General features: G+C 36.1%; 1 protein-coding gene and 1 long non-coding RNA gene across 5 annotated transcripts; both read right to left on the reverse strand.

The window, feature by feature from the left end:
* Nucleotides 1-8631: 8631 nt before the first annotated feature.
* On the reverse strand, nt 8632-18634 carry LOC109092429. 3 transcript variants are annotated; one of them, XR_006159786.1, is made up of 6 exons: nt 18179-18634; nt 17558-17661; nt 16764-16854; nt 16613-16674; nt 15299-15421; nt 8632-8692 (listed from the first exon to the last, which is right to left on the reverse strand). It is a non-coding gene; the product is annotated as an uncharacterized LOC109092429 (long non-coding RNA). The 3 variants fall into 3 exon arrangements; XR_002018225.2 differs by lacking the exon at nt 8632-8692 and having other exon boundaries at nt 15074-15421; XR_002018226.2 differs by lacking the exon at nt 8632-8692 and having other exon boundaries at nt 15074-15421; nt 17527-17661.
* On the reverse strand, nt 8708-11584 carry LOC109092080. Of its 2 annotated transcripts, XM_042755708.1 has the most exons (3): nt 10525-11584; nt 10146-10289; nt 8708-9635 (listed from the first exon to the last, which is right to left on the reverse strand). In XM_042755708.1, exons 1-3 carry the CDS (start codon nt 11059-11061, stop codon nt 9624-9626), a joined length of 693 nt encoding a protein of 230 aa, XP_042611642.1. In that variant the 5' UTR covers nt 11062-11584; the 3' UTR covers nt 8708-9623. The 2 variants fall into 2 exon arrangements, with proteins under 2 accessions (XP_042611642.1, XP_042611641.1); XM_042755707.1 differs by lacking the exon at nt 8708-9635 and having other exon boundaries at nt 9643-10289.
* Nucleotides 18635-19022: the final 388 nt, after the last annotated feature.

The following is a 19022-nucleotide window of genomic DNA, read 5'->3' on the forward strand; positions in this document are numbered from 1 at the left end:
CCAATTTGGGTTATTTTGGCAACCCAGCGCTGGGTCAAAAAGGGACGAACCCAACGCTGGGTTATTTTAACCCAACCAGTTGGGTTAGTATGTTTAACCCAGCATGCTGGGTTGCTTTTTTATGGTTTAAAATTACTACTTTGCAGGGTTTTAAAAACCAAATATCACTGTATTTCAGAAGGAAACCTACTGTATTTAGAAAATGTTCGATTTAGCACGTAATGCTTGATAAGGCAGCGTTTGTGAGCTCAGCGCCGCTTTGCAGCCATAACCGTTACTCTTAAAGCGCCTCCTGCTGGCAGAAAATGAACTCGCGAAGTGCCACCACTAATTGTAAGGCTGTGGGAAACACTGCATTGCTAGGCTAAAATGAACCCAAATTGAGCTAGGCATTAAACCTACAAATTTTGTTCGTTTTAAAAATCACTTTTACACACAAATAATAACTATCAAAAGGTAAATATTTATTACAAACAAGAGAAAAGTCAAAAAGTAACATGCATGTAAGAAGAAATGCAGAAAAGTATGGCATTAACAGCTACAGAGTTCATAAATAAAGCATTGAACATTTGTTGAATATAACTCTTAAGATCAAATTTGACTTAAATGTTATATACTGTATAAAAATATACGAACACACTATTATACAATAAATGTACAATTAGTTAAGTTCTTTACCAACTATTCTAGCATGACAGTACACAAATAAACCACAACATTAACACTGATATTATAACATTTAACAGACGTGTGTGTGTGTGTGTGTGAAAGAATGTGAGCATGTGTATGAATGACAGAGTGTAAACTCTTTTACTAAACACAGAACAAGCATTTAACATTGTTTTTACAAATTATACACTTACAGTTTGTTTCACAGTCCATGAATACAGATCATGCATCACTGTCAACTTTCATGATCTCTTCAGCATAATTGATGTAAGAAGCCCCATCAGCACATGTGACATCTTCTACATCATCCAGGGCAGCATCCTCCTTTAAAACCACTGTTGCATCAGTTTAGGGGAAAGGACATTCTCTTCTTTGACCAGTATTCATCCCAGTCACCGCCTGTTCTTCATCAGTGGCCTAAAAAGAGAAACACATTTGAAAAAAGAAAATATTTAATTAAACTATCCATTTTCAGATAGAGGTGTATTCACATCAGTAAGGAGAGGTAAATAATCTGTTTTCAAGTTTCAACACTTTGTGTGGTTGTTTAATGTCTCTGTCTATCACAGCACTCTAGAATGCTATCATGGCAGCAATAGTGTGAGGGCATGTGATATTGTTTGAATAAATATATTGCTTTAAGAAAGCTACTTTACTGAAACATTAAAACAGACATGACATTCATACCTCACAAATGTTCATTTACATGGAGGACTGCTCTTCAAAGGGTTAGTTCACCAAAAAATGAAAATGGTCATAATTTACTCTCCCCCATTTTGTTCCAGACCCATACAAACTCTGCTCATTTTTGGAACACAAATAAACATATTTAATATTCCCTTAATTTTTGTCCTCCATTGTAAGTGTGGGAGACCAATATTTTATTTTGAACATACGTGTTTGCTATCATATAATTTAAGTTTTATTCATATATAAATATCGGAATGATTACTTCTACAGTAACTCTGTATTTATGAGGCTTGAAAATACTGATTATCTTGACTCTCAATGGATTAACTAAAAATTATGAGAAAATTAAAAATATATTAATTTGTGTTGTAAAGACAGAAAAAAGTCGTATAGGTTTGGAATGACATGAGGGTAAGTAAATTATTTTTTTGTGTGAACTATTCCTTTAAGAGGGAAGACCAAGAATGATGACTCTCCAAACCAGACACCTCCAAAGTTGGTTTGAGTTCTTCAATGAAACACACAGACGTCGATGGTTTTAATGAAATGAGCACGTTATCAAAATCAATATGTGAAGTAAACAGGCAGGATACAACAGAAACATTAATTTTGCTAAAAAATAACTTACATAAATCTCAAAAGAATGATGCTCTGCTATGTCTCTGGCTTTCAACATCTACAAAAACAAACATTATTTTAGTCTTAGTTAAAAAAAAAACAAGATAACGTGATATAATTCCTTTAATTTACTCGCCTTAAACCCGTCTCTCCCTCTCCTCAGAAGAAGCTGAGAACACCGCGTCCTCCTCACACAGTCTGTGACTCCTCACAAGAGCAGACTTCTGTGTCTTTAATGAAGACACGAGCTCAACAAGTCTGAAATATTACATGTAAAACATACTTTTAACAATTACCACATCAACAGCCTTAAAATAATCATGCTAGTCTTTATTACATAACGCGGGTCCCTTTAGGAAACTAACTTACATTCTGTTTAACCGCGAAAAAAAAGATAAATTAACATGAGTGTAACCGTAACCATAACCGTCTATTAACACCTCAAAAAGTGCAGATATTGTAAAATATTATGTAAATATGACATAAGACACTCACGGACGTTATATTAAAAGTACCTCTTCCGTTCAGTAACGTTAAAGGAGACCGTTAAGACCTCCGTTTCTGAGGTGAAAACCGCGTCCGCGTATGTTTCTATATAACGTTAAGCTCTTTTGTTTCCGCCTTTCATAAAACCTTCAGACTTTCATAAAACCGGGTAAACAATAAACGATAATTTTACATTTTTAATCTTTACTTACCATAACGTCTTTCACGCGCTTCATGCTTCTTTCACGCTGAGAAAATGGCGGCTTCTCGCACTGGAGACGTACGATTTAAACGTGACGTGCGTGCTCTCCTTCACGTCCGCGTTCACAACCCAGCGCCGCTGGGTTATGATCGAGACCATTTTTCAACCCAAACTTGGGTTAAAACACCCCAATGTCCTACCTAGCGGTCTCAACCCAGCATTTGGGTTGAAAAAACAACCCAGCGTTTTTTAGAGTGTAGCCTACAGCTTGAAGAATGCCAAACCAAATTATGTCAATCCAGACATTTAAGAAGTTGGATTCCTGCTAAATTTGCTCAAACATTTTTTTAATGTTTACTCTTACCTTGATACTCTCTTTAGAGATCTTAAGCAAAAGACTTTAAGTGACTTTTAGGACAACTTTTCCTTACACATATCTTCTCCAGAATGCTTCTTACCTGTTTAGAAATTATTCTAGTGACCCTTATGTTTAGGTAATTTAGCTCTATATAGAACATACTGAGCCGGATTGTACTTTAATGACAATGGTCAGAAGGAGGTGATGAGGTGTGTGTGTGTGTGTGTGTTTTGTTCCTGCTGTTCCTTTTAGTGCATCACCCAGATCAGACTTAGGAGGTGTTTCTTCCCCCAGGTCATCAGGCTCCTAAACTCAAACTCAGCTTCTTAACAGCAACAGGACTCCACTTAATAATCACTTAATAATCAGTAAGATATTCATTATTCTCTACCTCATATTGACAGTGTCACTGCACACAGCACAACGCTGTTGTTTTATTTAAATTTTCTTTTTTGTAAAATCAATCAAGACGTGCCAAAGACAATGAACTATCTATACAATGAAACCATGTGTATTGTCTTAGTTTTTTATACACATTTCTCCAAATATTACAGAGATCAAAAGTTTGAACTAATTGCTTGAACCCTTTGATGATGCAACATGTGGTTCTAAATGATTTCGGTCTAATTTAACATTCTCAGTACAATTAAAATCTCCACCTAAGACTAAAATTTCATCTCTATTTAGGCTTTTCAGAATAGTATTGACTAAATTTAAAAACAGAACTCTTTCTGTTCCATTATTAGGAGCATAAACATTTAAAAAGACTATAACATTTTTTTTTTTTCTCAAATTTAACTATAACTTTTAAAAAACAACCTTTTTCAATTTCAACAAATTCATAAGATGCTGGAGATACATATATAGAAAATAATATTGAAACACCTCCACTAATAGAGGATTTATGACTAAGAAAAAGTTGACCTCCCCCCTCTTTTCCAGTCCACTTCATTTCTTATATCACTATGCGTTTCTTGTATAAACATGACATCAACAGACTTCTGGCTTATAAACTCATACAACATCATCCTTTTACGAACATCTCTAGCTCCATTTAAATTTAAGAGTTCCAATTTTTAGACTTATAGTATTAAGTTCCACAAGAAACTAAGAGAAAAAAAAAACATGCATATGGTCAAAAAAAAAAAAAAAAAAAACAACTGTAAGGATTTAAACCATGTCATTCTTCTCATCTCTAAGAATGGTTTTTTAACTTGTTCACAAACTTCCGTAAGCAGGACACTTCTAGATCAGAGAAAGCCCCTTCTCTCATCAAATATCTGGTGTCCCTCACAAACTGTGCACGATTAGGTAAATAATCCTCAATCTGTACACCTTTTAGCCCTTTTGTTTCCTGAAGAAAAAGACTAACATCGTCAGCTTCGTACACAACATTTACATTCTCATTTTGAGAACAAGCAGAAGCCTTCGAACACACAGAAGCACTAGAATCAGACGGTGCATTCCAAACGGGATATATCGCCCTCCGAAGGTGACTTTTTGTTTGAGTGAAATCATTGATGGCATTGTGAATGTTATTTTGAAGGGTTGTTGCTAAAAGATGTGCTCTTAAATGTGCATTTTGGAATGAAGGATTTCGAAGGGTACAACTTATGGACCACCTTATGGATCCTTTGCGCAGATACTTTGCATGATACACGTGGAACACACAACAATATTACACATTATTTAATGCACATACTTATTTAAATTTCAAATTTCCACATATCGTAACTGTACATACATAATTATCTATATTATATATTATATTCTTGCTTTTTTTGTACAATGTCTATTTTGTATATTTTTATATTATTATTATTCCTCTTATGTATAAACATACCCTGCAATAAAGCTCTGATTCTGATTTTGACTATGACAGCGCCTCCGTGTGGGCACGTGATGATGACACAGAAGGGCACTTTAAGAAACAGTTGTTTGGTGCCCCACACCCTTCAACCCTTCGAAGCTCTCACTCCAGAAGGAAAACCCTTTGAAGGGATTAGGGCATAGGGATGAGCCAAAGATTTATCCAACCCCACCCCTATAACGCTGTGTAAGATGGAGCATGTAACAGCCCGCCATCCATTTTCTAATGACCCATACAGAAATCTTTGTAAGAATTGCAAACGTAATGCTGCAATTCTACTTTTCAATTGTATCAAATCATGGCCATCTTTCTCAGGTAAATACAACACACCCTGTTGCACCCAATGCAAGTTGTCCCAGAAAAATATTGACCATAATGCCCTGAATTTCTACTAGAAGTTATGAACGAGGATCCAAACAGGCCAGCCTATGCCAAAGACTGGATGCTACTAAATTATTCACAGTTAATACTCTCCCTTTGTATGGCATCTTTGGTATTAGCCATTTCCATTTTTCAAGTTTTCCTTTTTACATTATCAACAACCCACATGTACATAAATTTGTCCATCAATAAAAACCACCACATCATCAGCATAAGCAGATAAAATGATATTGTTTTTACAAACAATGAAATTCAAACCACAAACTTTTTCTCTTAGTTGTTGCAACAGGAGTTCTATAGTAAGTGAATATAACATTCCAGACAATGTGCAACCTTGTCTTATACCCCTACAGACCTTAAAAGGAGTGCATAAGGCAACATTTATTTTCAGTACATTTTGAGCATCACCATAAAGTACTTTCACTTTATCAATAAAATCCTGACAAATTCCAAAAGCTTCTAAAGTTCTCCAATAATAAGGATGTTCAACCCTATCAAAAGCCTTTTCTTGATCCAGTGAAACAAGTCCAATATTAATACCGAGCAACTTGGAGACATCAAAAATATCCCGCATAAGGGTAATATTATCAAAAATAGACCTACCCGGAACACAATAAGTCTGATCTGAATCCACCACCTGATCTATTACCTTCCTTAACCTATTAGCTAAAACCTTAGAAAGCAATTTATAATTGGAGCATAGAAGTGAAACAGGACGCCAAATCTTGATTTCTAAAAGATCCCCTTTTTTATGGAAGAGCGTAATGACAGCTCTACTGTTACTTACCGACAACCTGCCTGAGGCCAAACTATCATTAAGCACAGACGAAAGATCCTCCCCTACTTCTGTCCAAAAGAATTTATAAAATTCAACTGGAAGTCCGTCAATTCCTGCCACTTTTCCAGAATCCATACTTTTCAGGGATCCAATCAATTCCCCCATGTTTAAAGTGCCTGAGAGATCTGCATTGCTCCCCTCTGACACTTGACTCAGACCTACAAAAAAAGGACTGTCAGAATCCCACTCTGCTCCCAAATCATTCTTATATAAATTTTCATATAAATTACAAGCTCTTTCACGTATTTCTGCATGACTAGTTAAAATATTTCCATTCTCAGAGCGTAAAGCATGCAAAAACATTTTTGTCCATTTTCTCTTTAAGACTAAAAAAAAAAAAAAAATATTTAGATGGTGCATCCATCTGTTCAAGACTTAAACGAGAACGAATCAGAGCTCCTTGTGTTTTCAACCCCAGCCGGTCTGCTAAATGTGTTTTTCTATTTGAAATCATCTCTGTATAATTTTGATCAGTTTAATTCTGCGATTTAATTATCTCTGTCTCCAAGGCTTTCATAGAATTATCTAACTCTTTGGTGACATTGTGTACTGTTGACAATACTGTCTTATTTGTACCCTTCCAAAATCCCACCACTGCTTTAAATCTTGAAACGAACATTTTTGCTTTTTAAAATCTTCCCAAAATACATTGAAGACCTCCTTAAAATCCTTATTACACAATAGATTTGTGTTAAAATGCCAATAGGCATTCTGAGGCTTAATTTGATTTAGAAAATAAGAACACGCAACCATTTAATGGTCAGAAAAACTTACCCGAGAAATAACACGGCTTTTAAAAATACCCAACTGATGTTTAAAAGTTCATTGAATAGAGAAATTAACTTACAAAATTCCTTACTTACGGGTGCATAGTTATCATTATTATTATTATTATTATTATTATTATTATTATATCATCAACATTATTATAATTATTTACTCTTACAGTCACTGCGTTTCTGGTCTCAAACAGTGTCAGCTCGTGGGTTTTTAAATAGAGGAGGCACACTAATTGTATTGGTCTGGGATAGGGCTGTGCGATTAATCGAAATCGCGATTTGAGACGTTGCGATTTGCTAATCGCAAAAGCCTGCGATGTGGAAGGCGATATTATTCTGTTCCAGAACATATGCATGACTGCCAGCCTTGAGTGGCAGCCTTACTAACCAATAGAGTGAGCGCACCTCCGTTCTCCCCAATCAGCATTGCTCTAGCCAACTGCGGAAACGCCCACCATTTAAAAAAAAAAAAAAAAAAAAAAGGAGAGCGGGAGAGAGACAGAGTGGAATTATGGCGTCTACAGGGTCAGATCAATAGTTAGGCAAATTAAAACTAAAGAAAAACGTTATGTAACTTACGCTTCGAAATGACAGACAACGAACAAAAAAGGTAATTTGCAAGAGCTGCGTCACAATGCATATCAAGAGCATCCCTTATTGCATGTTCGCTATTCCCAATTCAGAGGACCGCGCACACAGCCTGTGTCTCTGAATGCTTCTCATACTCGCTCCTCTCTTCCCCACGCGGTGCGAATCCCGCGTCACGGACGAGCCGTTCACACTTGCCGCGCTGACGCAGCGTGTCTCGTAACGCTCGGTTATATTCGCGCGCGGACCTGCACCAAATCTCCACGAGCGCATCTGGCAGTATGGATGAGGCTTGACGCATGCACACAATCCGCGTCGACTCGCGCCTGGCTCCGCGTTTAAAACAATGTAAATTCAGTCTAACTGCTTGCTAATTTCACTTGGATGAAATGAAACATTCAGCACATTTTCCACTGGTTCTTAAAATCCCAAATACATATGCAATACTTTAATAATTGACTAAAGAAATACAGTTCTTTTTATATATTTCCAGTGAAATTCAGTAATTACGTTAATTCTGTAAAAGTAGTTATACCATTAATCTTGTCTGCTGAAGTAAAAAAATAAATAATAATAATAATAATATTATATATATATATATAGAGAGAGAGAGAGAGAGAGAGAGAACCCCTCCCAAAACACAATTGAAAATTTGAATGGATTTCAGGGTTATAATGGGAATTGTATTGGTTTTAATGTAACGTTAAAATATAATGGTGTCTATTTGATGGATTCTATTGGTTGGATGTAATATGGCAGATGGCAACCAATAGAACAACAGTAATTCCTATTGGAATAATGCCAAAATCAAAAAAGGAATTTTGTAATGGTTTAATGGAAACTGTAAGAATTTCTGCTTTTTTTTCAGCAGGGTAATGATACTCATACTGTGCTGCACATTATTGACAATACTGAGCTGAAGCTTGACTTTGCCCATTTAAAATCGCAAATCAAATCGCAATCGCAATATCTGTCAAAAAAAAAAAATCGCAATTAGATATTTTCCCCATATCGCACACCCCTAGTCTGGGATCCCTGCCGATTATTATTATTATTATTTGATTAACCGCTTAAAAATGGCTTTGTGGTTGCTTTTAGTCAGAAAATGTAAAGAAAACGACACGCATACAACAATATAATATAATTTCACTTACCTGGCCTATCACTTGAAGCAAACATCCATCCCTTCTTAAAGCAGGGTATCTGCAGGTTTCTGAAAGTTAGATTTAAGACTTTTTAAGACCTTTTTAATACCATGCAGAATTAAATTTAAGACCAATTTCATATCAACAAATTTGCAAACAATACCACCAATTACGATCCTTAACACACATTGTTTATTGACATATTGAAGGCGTGAAAGAACAATAAATTGCAAAACATAGTGCAAAGACTGACTAAACATTAGGCAGAACATCGACAGCCTACAAAGATTTCAAACAAACTGCACAGCAGTAACATGAGGCATGTACACTGCATGCCAATAATCTGAACATTGGGTTTTTACTGTATAGATCTCAGTTCTTTGCCCTTTGTATCCAACTCTGTCTCAATTTGCTGTAATTCATTTGTTTTTTCTTTATATCGCTTCCTCAGTGTGTTGGATTTTGTAATGAGCTGTGCCATCAAGGTGCCAGCTTTTCCCTCAGCTTCTTCTGCAAGCTGCTCAGCATCCTTCTGCAGGCTCGAAGATACCTGGACCAGAATTCTCTTCTTTTTTTTCAGGTCCTCGATGTCGTCTTCCAAAGCTTTGCGCTTCTGTGCCTGGACATCAGTGATTTGGATTTTTTTCTGCTGATCAAGGTGCATTCTGTATCTTGATCTAGCAGATGCAGCAGAGGCCAGTAACTCCTTTGAGATAGGGACATTGAGGAGCCCCCCACAGATGCTGACAATCACATATTAGTCGATGACTGACCATTGTCTCCTCCTGCATATTGCAGGTCTCCACTTCTTTATTAATGGAGAATCCTCTCTCCACTGTTGCCTGCCCATGGGACAGGAGAAGCAGTTTCTTGCAAAGCTCCATAACTCATCGCGCTGCCCAAGAACTCCATGCAGGAATATGTCTAGCCTGGTTTCTGTTGGTTTGTATGAGAATAAGCTCTCATTTTCAACAGATAAAAATTCATTGAATTGCTGGATTATAACATCACCTGCAGAAAACAACAAAATAATATTAATTTAATTATAAAAATGTATGCATATAAATTAATACATAATATTTACACAAGTCATTTTTTACATTTAAAAGCATATTTCATAACTTGATTTAATACACTCTGATAGAACTAAACTATTCTTTCCTACCAGCAGAGACACCTCCTGACAACTGTTGGGCCTGCAAAAACCTCTGCACCAGTTTTGTCATATTGCTCTTGCACCAGTCAGGGTCAGACATCATCATGCTGGGGTCCAAACAGGCCACCTGCCTCACTACAGGATACTTTAATGGGCTCTTTTCCTGTACTTTCTGGGTGATGGTAGACATCACTTTGACACAGTCTTTCCTAAACTCCAGGGCTGTGAGTTCACCTATCTTTTTCTGTTTCTGTAGTTCCTGGTGGGAGGATGTAAACAGCCTATTATAACCTATTATTACCTATTATAAAATCAAGCTTTCAGCTGAATCCATCAAAATTACAATTTTATAGGTGAAAGAATACCTTAAGGAGTGATTCTGCACCCAATCCCATGTTTACTTCCTTTAGGTTGACCCAGCTCTGTTTGTCACTGACATCCAGCCTGACCAGCTGCAGTGAACTGATATCCTTGAGTACCTCTTTCTTGACAAAACGCCTCAGCATACTCTGCCAAAAGACACACAAAGAATGTTACCCAAATATTTATTTTAATTTATTTCAATTTAATTAATTGACATTCAACATAAAAAGACTATTGTAGTATACTATTGTAACAAGTATTGTTCTTTTTGTTTGCTTAATACCATTGTCCGCTAAGCTATGCAAACCTCCATAAGATTACAATTAAAATGATCAGATTAATTATTAGCATTATCAGAGTAGAGTGCAGTAATAGAATTACCTTCATCAGCTCAGCCAAGTCTTTGGCAAGGAACGGAATCACTAGTACATCCGTTTGATAGAAGGTAAGAAAAGGACTGAAGGTCCTTGTGATAGCCATGTAGAAATGTAGCTTCGCCAGAATAAGAGGGTCTTTTTCAGCAACTTCAAGAGTGTCATACGATGTGGTTCCCGGATTTGGTAGCTTCTTTTTCCTGACTGCATCCATGTACATGGTCACTGATGGCCAGAATTCCAAAGCTCTCTCCACGACTGGTAGATTTTCGAGCCACCTGTTTCCACAGAACGGAAGTGGAAATTTTGTGCATTTGGTCAGAGCAGTGAAATCCTCCCTCCTAGCTGGCGCATTGTGGAAGAGTATGTGCAAGGCCCTCAGAACCTTCTCTAGCTTCCAAATGGAGAAACCATGTTTGCAGGCGTTATGTAGGGTGTGGAGGCCACAGCTCCCCACCACAATTAGCTGTGTGCCACCAAACTGCTCACGATGCTCTTGTTGCAGCAGTTCTAAAAACTTCCAATTTACATTTGGACCATCCATAGAAACAGATAGAAGCTTTTGCAAGTCTAGCTGCTGTGCACATTCCTACAAACAAAAGTTAAATAAAATAATGAGATCAAAGTTTGGCATATTGGTATGCCAATATTCCAAGGCTGCATTTATTTGATCAAAAATAGAAAAAAAAACAGTAATATTACCAAATATTATCACAATTTTAAACAATGGTTTTCTATTTCAAAGTCGGCATGAAATCAAAATTGACCCTATTTACTTTGTTAGCGCATATTACTAATCTTGTAGTGAACAATTAATCCGTTAATACACAGAAAAAAAAAAAATTGTTTGCCATGGTAATCTTTCATCAAAATCTGAAAAGTTATGCGTTCCTTTTCTGATGGTGTCAGTCAAAAGCTTTATTTTAAATAAACATTCTTCCTTTATAACTTTGTATTAATCAGAATCCTGAAAGTATCACAGGTTATAAAATGTATTGCAGCACAAAAGTTTCCAACATTAATAATAAATCAGCAAATTAAAATGATTTCTGAAGGATCATGTGATCCTGAAGACTGGAGTAATGATGCTGAAAATTCAGTTTTACCATTACAGGAATAAATTACTTGGGCTACACATATTTAATAAATTATTATTATTTATTTTTTTGTATTTTTGATCAAATAAATGCAGCCTTGATGAGCATAAGAAACTTCTTTCAAAAACATTACAAATATTAATATGTCTAATATATACATACACACTACATATCAAAAAAGAATAATTACTGCTAGCTAGAATGCATAAAAATGATTAGTGATGGGTTGGTACTTACTTTGAAATGGTGAAGCAAATCCTGAGCTGTCCCATGTCCCATGAATTGTGAACCTAGGTATCTTGACTGGACGTGATCTTGTCCCCAATATCGGACATGCAAGTCCAATTGCTTATTTTTGGATGTTTCATTAAGGCTCTCGTCAAACATTAAAACAAACATTTCCTTGTTAACATCTGCAACGAGGAGTTTGGTTATGTAAGGAGCCAGTACAAATCTGGCAATGTATGCAGTTTTGTCTTTACCGCACGCAAATGTACGAGCGATTTCTGAGTCGGGAAACATGGTTCGAAAAATGTCCCCGACAGCATAGTTAGCGTTATAGGACTGGTGCTTTGTTACAGTACGCAGACACCAGAGTACCTCAGCTCTGAGCGTTGCGGTGGAGCCAAACGTTGTTCGGATGTCTTGTGGTGTAGAAACCGCGGTGCTTGAAGCAGATGCAGATGCCGGAGTAAGGCATGGAGCTGCGCTCTGTGGTACTGAGGTGGGCGCAACGAAACAGAACTGAGAAATACCTGGTGTTTTCCGACAGGTTTCCGCAGCCGCTTTGTGTTTTTCGCAATGCATGTGGGTCTCCAAAGCTTTGATCCCCATTGTTCCGAGTTTTAAAACTTTCTTGCACAATATACACCGGACCTCGAAAGCATTGCCACAAACGTCTTAACCACGACGCAAATTTAGGGTTATGTAACCAGTTTTCATTATATTTGCACTTCCCCATGGTTAAAGCAAGAAATTTTCACCATTTGCTAACGTTAATATCCAGTCACGCACCTATCAAATTTCCCCGCGAACTTGTAATTTGTTAGATGGTTCCGCTTATTTTTTTCTGCGTGACAAATAGACGAAATGTTACATGATTTTAAAATGAAAATAAAATCTTCTTTATGGTGTCGGTTTGATTGTATTTTTAAGACCTTTGAAACGTGGATTTAAGACATTTTAATGCTAATTAAGGCCTTATTTTTACATTATGGAATTTAAGACTTTTTAAGGATCCGCGGACACCCTGTTAAAGGGTTAGTTCAGCCAAAAATTAAAATTATGTCATTAATGACTCACCCTCATGTCATTCCAAACCCGTAAGACCTCCGTTCGTCTTCGGAACACAGTTTAAGATATTTTAGATTTAGTCCGAGAGCTTTCAGTCCCTCCATTGAAAATGTATGTACGGTATACTGTCCATGTCCAGAAAGGTAATAAAAACATCATCAAAGTAGTCCATGTGACATCAGAGGGTCCGTTGGAATTTATTGAAGCATCGAAAATACATTTCTGTCCAAAAATAACAAAAATTACGAGTTTATTCCGCTTTTTCTTCTCTTCCGGGGCTGTTGTGAGCGCGTTCACAACAGTGCAGTGACGGCGCTGATGTACGACGCTGCTGACGTGTTTTCTTTGTTATTGGGCGCACCAGAGAACACGTCAGCAGCGTCGTACGTCAACAGTCACAGCAGTCGCGTTCACAACAGACCCGGAAGAGAAGAAAAAGCGTAATAAAGTCGTAATTTTTGTTATTTTTGGAACAAAATTTATTTTCGATGCTTCAATAAATTCTAACGGACCCTCTGATGTCACATGGACTACTCTGATGATGTTTTTATTACCTTTCTGGACATGGACAGTATACTGTACATACATTTTCAATGGAGGCACAGAAAGCTCTCGGACTAAATCTAAAATATCTTAAACTGTGTTCCGAAGATGAACGGAGGTCTTACGGGTTTGGAACGACATGAGGGTGAGTCATTAATGACATAATTTTAATATTTGGGTGAACTAACCCTTTAAAAGTCTGTGTTAAAAGAGAGGTGCCTGTTAAACCGACTGCTGTATTCTATATCCAGCTTAAACGTGTTTCCCTTTTATAATTTGTATACTCTTTGAATGACAGCTTGGTAAATCTGTTGGCGATCAAATATTCAATATCGCTGCTCAACATAAGTAATTAGTGCCTTATCAGTGCAGCGTGAGACGTTCAAACTAATATCACGTAATTTACGTCTCTATGATGATTGGTTGATACCAGAAGGGAGGCTTGCCTCCTCTACGAGGTTTCTTTTCTCAATACTCATCAGCGCTGAAAGTGAACACTCGATTCTGATTGGCTAATTTTTTCTTTATTTTTTTTTTTTTTACCAACGGAGGCACGTGAGCTCAACTCTCCCCGGCCTCCCCCTTCCTTTCTCTATCACCTAACGGTTGTATTTATATCAGCAGATTCGGCACAATCGGTATAGAAATGCAGCGCTTTCCGACTTCATTAACGTTTTCTTGTATTACAACTGTGAAATTACAAACAAAAAAATACACATTCTGAGACATGAACTGAAATTAATTGTGAATTTTATTAACATTAAATAAAACTGCAGTAGTATTGCAATATATAATACATCTGAAGTACAATTTATTACAACTGAAGTGCAATACTAATAAAAAAATGCTGTACAGTAACACTGAAATGCAACCAGAATATTCAGAATAAAAAGTTTTATTTGCACACATCTGCAATATAATGAATTAAGGTACAAAACAGTAAATGTCTCAAACAGCAATGAAACTATACATGATTTTACATTTCTTTAAACGTAAAATAGGCTGAGAGTTACACTTAATGTAAAAAAAAAAAACTGAAATTCTTAAGTTTCATTTACACTTTTCACTACAGGTATCTTTAGTATGCATAAAATAAATCTTGAATTGTGATGTCACCAAGTGTTTGTGAAAAGTATTCGTACTACTCCCAGTTCATTTTTATGGCATATTGGTCAGCATTAATGACTACGTTTACATGGACATCAGTAATCTAATTATTTACCTTATTCTAAATAAGACAATATTATGATTAAGGTGTTTACATGAGTTGCTTTTAGAATACTCCTTTCATGTTCCTGTTTTACATGTTAAAGGCTAGTTCATAGTTCGATTAATGGCACACTTAATTTCGTCCCCACATGCCATCCGACGTCCCCTCCAGAATTTCACATATAAACATATTGTCATGAACAGTTTTGGGTGTTTCATTTTTAATTTTATGAAAGCTTCAATTGTAGTAAATTATTTGTACGTTCATACAGATGATGGTGGTGTTGAAGCTCTTTTTTTTGACCACTGTGTGTGTGTGTCCTGTTGTAAAATACGGCGAAAAGTCCTACACGATGGTAATAATGTGTTTTCATATATGTTATGAAATTCAGTTATGAAGATATTAGTGGTATATTTTTAATGTCTTAATTCAATTTCTGTTTACTTCAAATTTTACTTAAGTCAGATTAAGTTAATCAAAAATCTCTGTTTACATGGTAGATTCTTAATCAGAGTATTGTCTTAATCGTGTTAAAATTGGATTATTGTTGTCCATGTAAAGGTACTCAATGTCTTTGAACACTCCAGGTAAAAGAAGTTAAAAGGTTGGTTCACCCAAATCTGTCATCAATTACTCACCCTCATGTCGTTCCAAACCTACAAGTCTTTCTTTCTTCTTCAGAACAAATGAAGATCTTTATAATGAAATCTCAGAGCTTTCTGTCGCTCCACTGATAGTCCATGCAACTACCCCTTGCATTTCTGGAAAAAAGCATAGACACAATAATGTTTAAATACTGTACAGAGTCCTCCACAATTATTTGCCCTCTTTATCATTTTGGTTTTCATTCAAAATTCTAACCTTAAGTTTAAAAAAATAATAATAATTGAAAAGATGTATCATTTACAAATATATGTAAATATACTATTAGGATACAGTATATAGAATATGTGTGTTCCACAGTTATTGTGCCCCCTTCATTTAATACTTTGTGTAACCTATAACCCTCATCACACATAAGGGCTAATCCATGGCTAGGTGTGCATTACATGATTTTAATGCATGAGGTGGAGGCAAAGATCCACCCAACATGAAACAGGTTGCGTCCATTAAAATTGTATAATATACACCTGTTAAAGCTAGGCTAAAAAGTTAAGTTAAAAGCTGCCCTTAAAGAGATAGCTTAACCAAAAATGTTAATTCTGCCATTAATTAGTCACCCTTGTGTGGTTTCTCACCCGTAAGACCTTAATTCCTCTTAGGAACACAAACAAAGATGTTTTTAAAGAAATCAGAGCTTTCATTCTAAGCTTGCAGACAGCAATGCAACTTACTGTTATGGAACTTAAATGTGTAAGTTGCATTGCTGCCTATAGAGGGATCAGAAAGTTCTCGTATTTCATCAAAAATATTTTAATTTGTGTTTTGAAGATGAACAAAGGTATAATGGGTTTGGAACGACATGAGGGTGAGTAATTAATGAGAATTAAAATTTTTGGGTGGACTAACCCTTTAATGTTTGTGGAGTACAATTTGACTGGAAGGGTAGAAGTTAATTTTCATTAGTTTGTTTGGTTACAGATCATTAGATCTAGCGTTCTGACTGTACCGGTGTGCTACAGTAAAAGCTGCACATTAATTTAGAATGGTGATTGAACTGATTGTAATTATCTATACAATTATCTGTTTTTAATGCACACCTTCCAGTCAATCAGAGAGAATCAAAGAGTCCACAAAAGAACACACAAAAAAGTCCCCTGTTGAGAGCTGATGTTAAGCATTGAGAATAATTGCTTATAAAACTAGATTTCATTATCTTTCCACTCCCTCAGCGCTCTCTCTCTCTCTCTCTCTCTGTTTTCATATTGAATTGGCACTAATATTGTAAATCTTCTTTTAGCTCTTTGATTTCATTTAACTCCTCAATCTCTTCATGTCTGAAGATCTCTTACATGGCTGAGGAGACAGGACTTGGTACACTTGAGTTCTCCAGCACTCCCACAGGTCTTAGTTCCTGAAATACAATAGCAGTTATTATGTATTATAAACTATAATGATATTAGTTAATAAAAGATCAAATAAATGAAGTAGATTACTGCTCACCTTTTTTTGAGCACTTGTTTCACCACAGTCATCATCTTCTGTTGAATTATATTTTTGGTCTTCCTTTTTTAGTTGTTACCAGTGCATTTTCCTGAAAATAGCAATCACACACTAAAAAAAAATGTCCATTTCCACACATTAATGTCACAATGCTGGTGTACAGTGCTGTGAAAAAAAAAATCCTGATTTATTCTATTTTTGTGTATATCCAGTATATTGTCAGATATATATTTTTAATAACTTTACAGTAATAAAAAGAAAAATAATGATGCAAACAGAATTCACTTCTGCTGTGAGGCAGCTCTAAACAGTAAAAAGTCTCATTGTTCAGTTGAAATCATATTGACTCATCTAGCAAAACAGTGGTGTCATCATCTAGCTCAGTTCAGTCCTCATCCAATAGTGTCGATGGAGTCAGATAAATAATATTGCTGAATATTATGTGTTCACAAATAAGCAAGCCAAAAGTCAACAGTGGCAAGGAACACAAACAACACCATCAGGTGACAGAATGAAAAAAAAAAATTAATTAAAACAAAAATTAAAAAAAAAATTAAAAAAAGTGGGAGAAAGTATGTTTAGTTTAGGGATCAGTTCCCCTCTGACTAACAAATGAACATGGTGTGATTATGATTCAGGTTGCATCACAATTTAGTGTAAAATATACCAGACTGTAAGCCTGCAAGTAGCTGGAGTTTTTAATCTCGTTTAAATACTATCTAAAATCAGGTTTACATTTGTGGCTAACTAGAATGTGAGTTACCTTTAATGCATTTCCAGAAATTAAATCTCACCAACATCTGTTGAGTGCCTTTTCACCGTCTCTCTTCTCACGCTTCCTCTGTTGCAAAGAGGGGTACACTGTACGCTGAACACTTTTCAATGGGTTGACACTCTCCTAGAAACAATCAAACAAATAAACAGTATATTCAGTGCAATTTTGTTCATTCCATTATTATAAATGATGTACTTATGCCATTGGAATTGAAACTGAACTGAGCTGGACAATGACATGACTAATTTCTACAGATCTGCTTATAACTAAATTGCTGAGCCATAGCATAACAGCATCTTGGTTATGCCACTAGTTGGATTGAGATGCTGATGTTTTATTAGATTTTAAAATAAAATAAGATTTTATTATATAATTATACTTTGTTTTACTATAGTAAAAGTGTTGTAAACACAGCATTAAACTAGTTGTTTTGTCTTTCTATCAGACTTAAGTTCTGTGTGTTCTGTGCTATAGTAAGCATCTCGCGCACTGACCCGCGTGCGCTACAGATCAGTACGGAAGCGGCTATTCCTCTCATTTTCCTCATCTCATCGGGCTGAATAAGATATCCGTGAAGTCTTTTAACATCTTTCTAAAATGATAACTAAAGATATACGAGGACATTAGACGTTATACTCACCGCTAAAGTGGATGACTCGACAAAGTAAACGCTCCAACTCGCCTGATGAACTTCTCTTCTGGAAACTGTTTCTTCTCTTTTCTCTAACTTGTGAACGGTCTTGGGGTGTAATGTTGTTATGTCTTTGTGCTTTAATTGTGATACACATATTAATGATGTTGTCAAACCAAAAAGTAGGTTATTTTATACTTTTATATCCATCCTGCAGTAGACACTAAGGAAAAGACGCTGATTTGCCGTTATCTATGGGAAGCCAAACAGCCCAAATGTGGGACGAAACAGCGCGGTATTAAAGTGTTCGCGCAGCGCTGACCGGTCATCGGCGCGGCTCAATGGACCGAGCTGCGCGACCGACTCGACAGTGCAGAGAGGACGTATTTACCAGCGCCACCGAACTGACAGCGCGGCGCTGATCAGTTACAACAGCGCAGCGTGAACATTACTCTTCCTCTAATAACGTTTAATGGTGGATGGCAAACCAACTTTTGGTGCATTTACCGCCACCAACTGGACTGGAGTGTGAAGCACTAATAAGCAAGGATTATATACATATTTATATTTATAAAAATTCTCCTGCTTAATCCTATTTCTTTAATGTATTTAACAATACCATATATTTTACCTTGTTCTGCATGCTCTTTTTTTTTACCTTGTTCTGCAACCCATGTTTCTACTTCCCATGTTTCTTAATATATATATAGTACTTAGTTATTATTGTTATTGTCATGAAGCTCTATATTCAGCACAATATTGTCCATTTTAAATTTGACATATTATTAAATATTATATATTTGGGATTTTTGTTGTCTCTAGTAAAAGGGAATGTTGTTATTTAACTTTAACA

This window comes from Cyprinus carpio, unplaced genomic scaffold, assembly GCF_018340385.1.
Source record: "Cyprinus carpio isolate SPL01 unplaced genomic scaffold, ASM1834038v1 S000006745, whole genome shotgun sequence".
Taxonomy (NCBI): domain Eukaryota; kingdom Metazoa; phylum Chordata; class Actinopteri; order Cypriniformes; family Cyprinidae; genus Cyprinus; species Cyprinus carpio.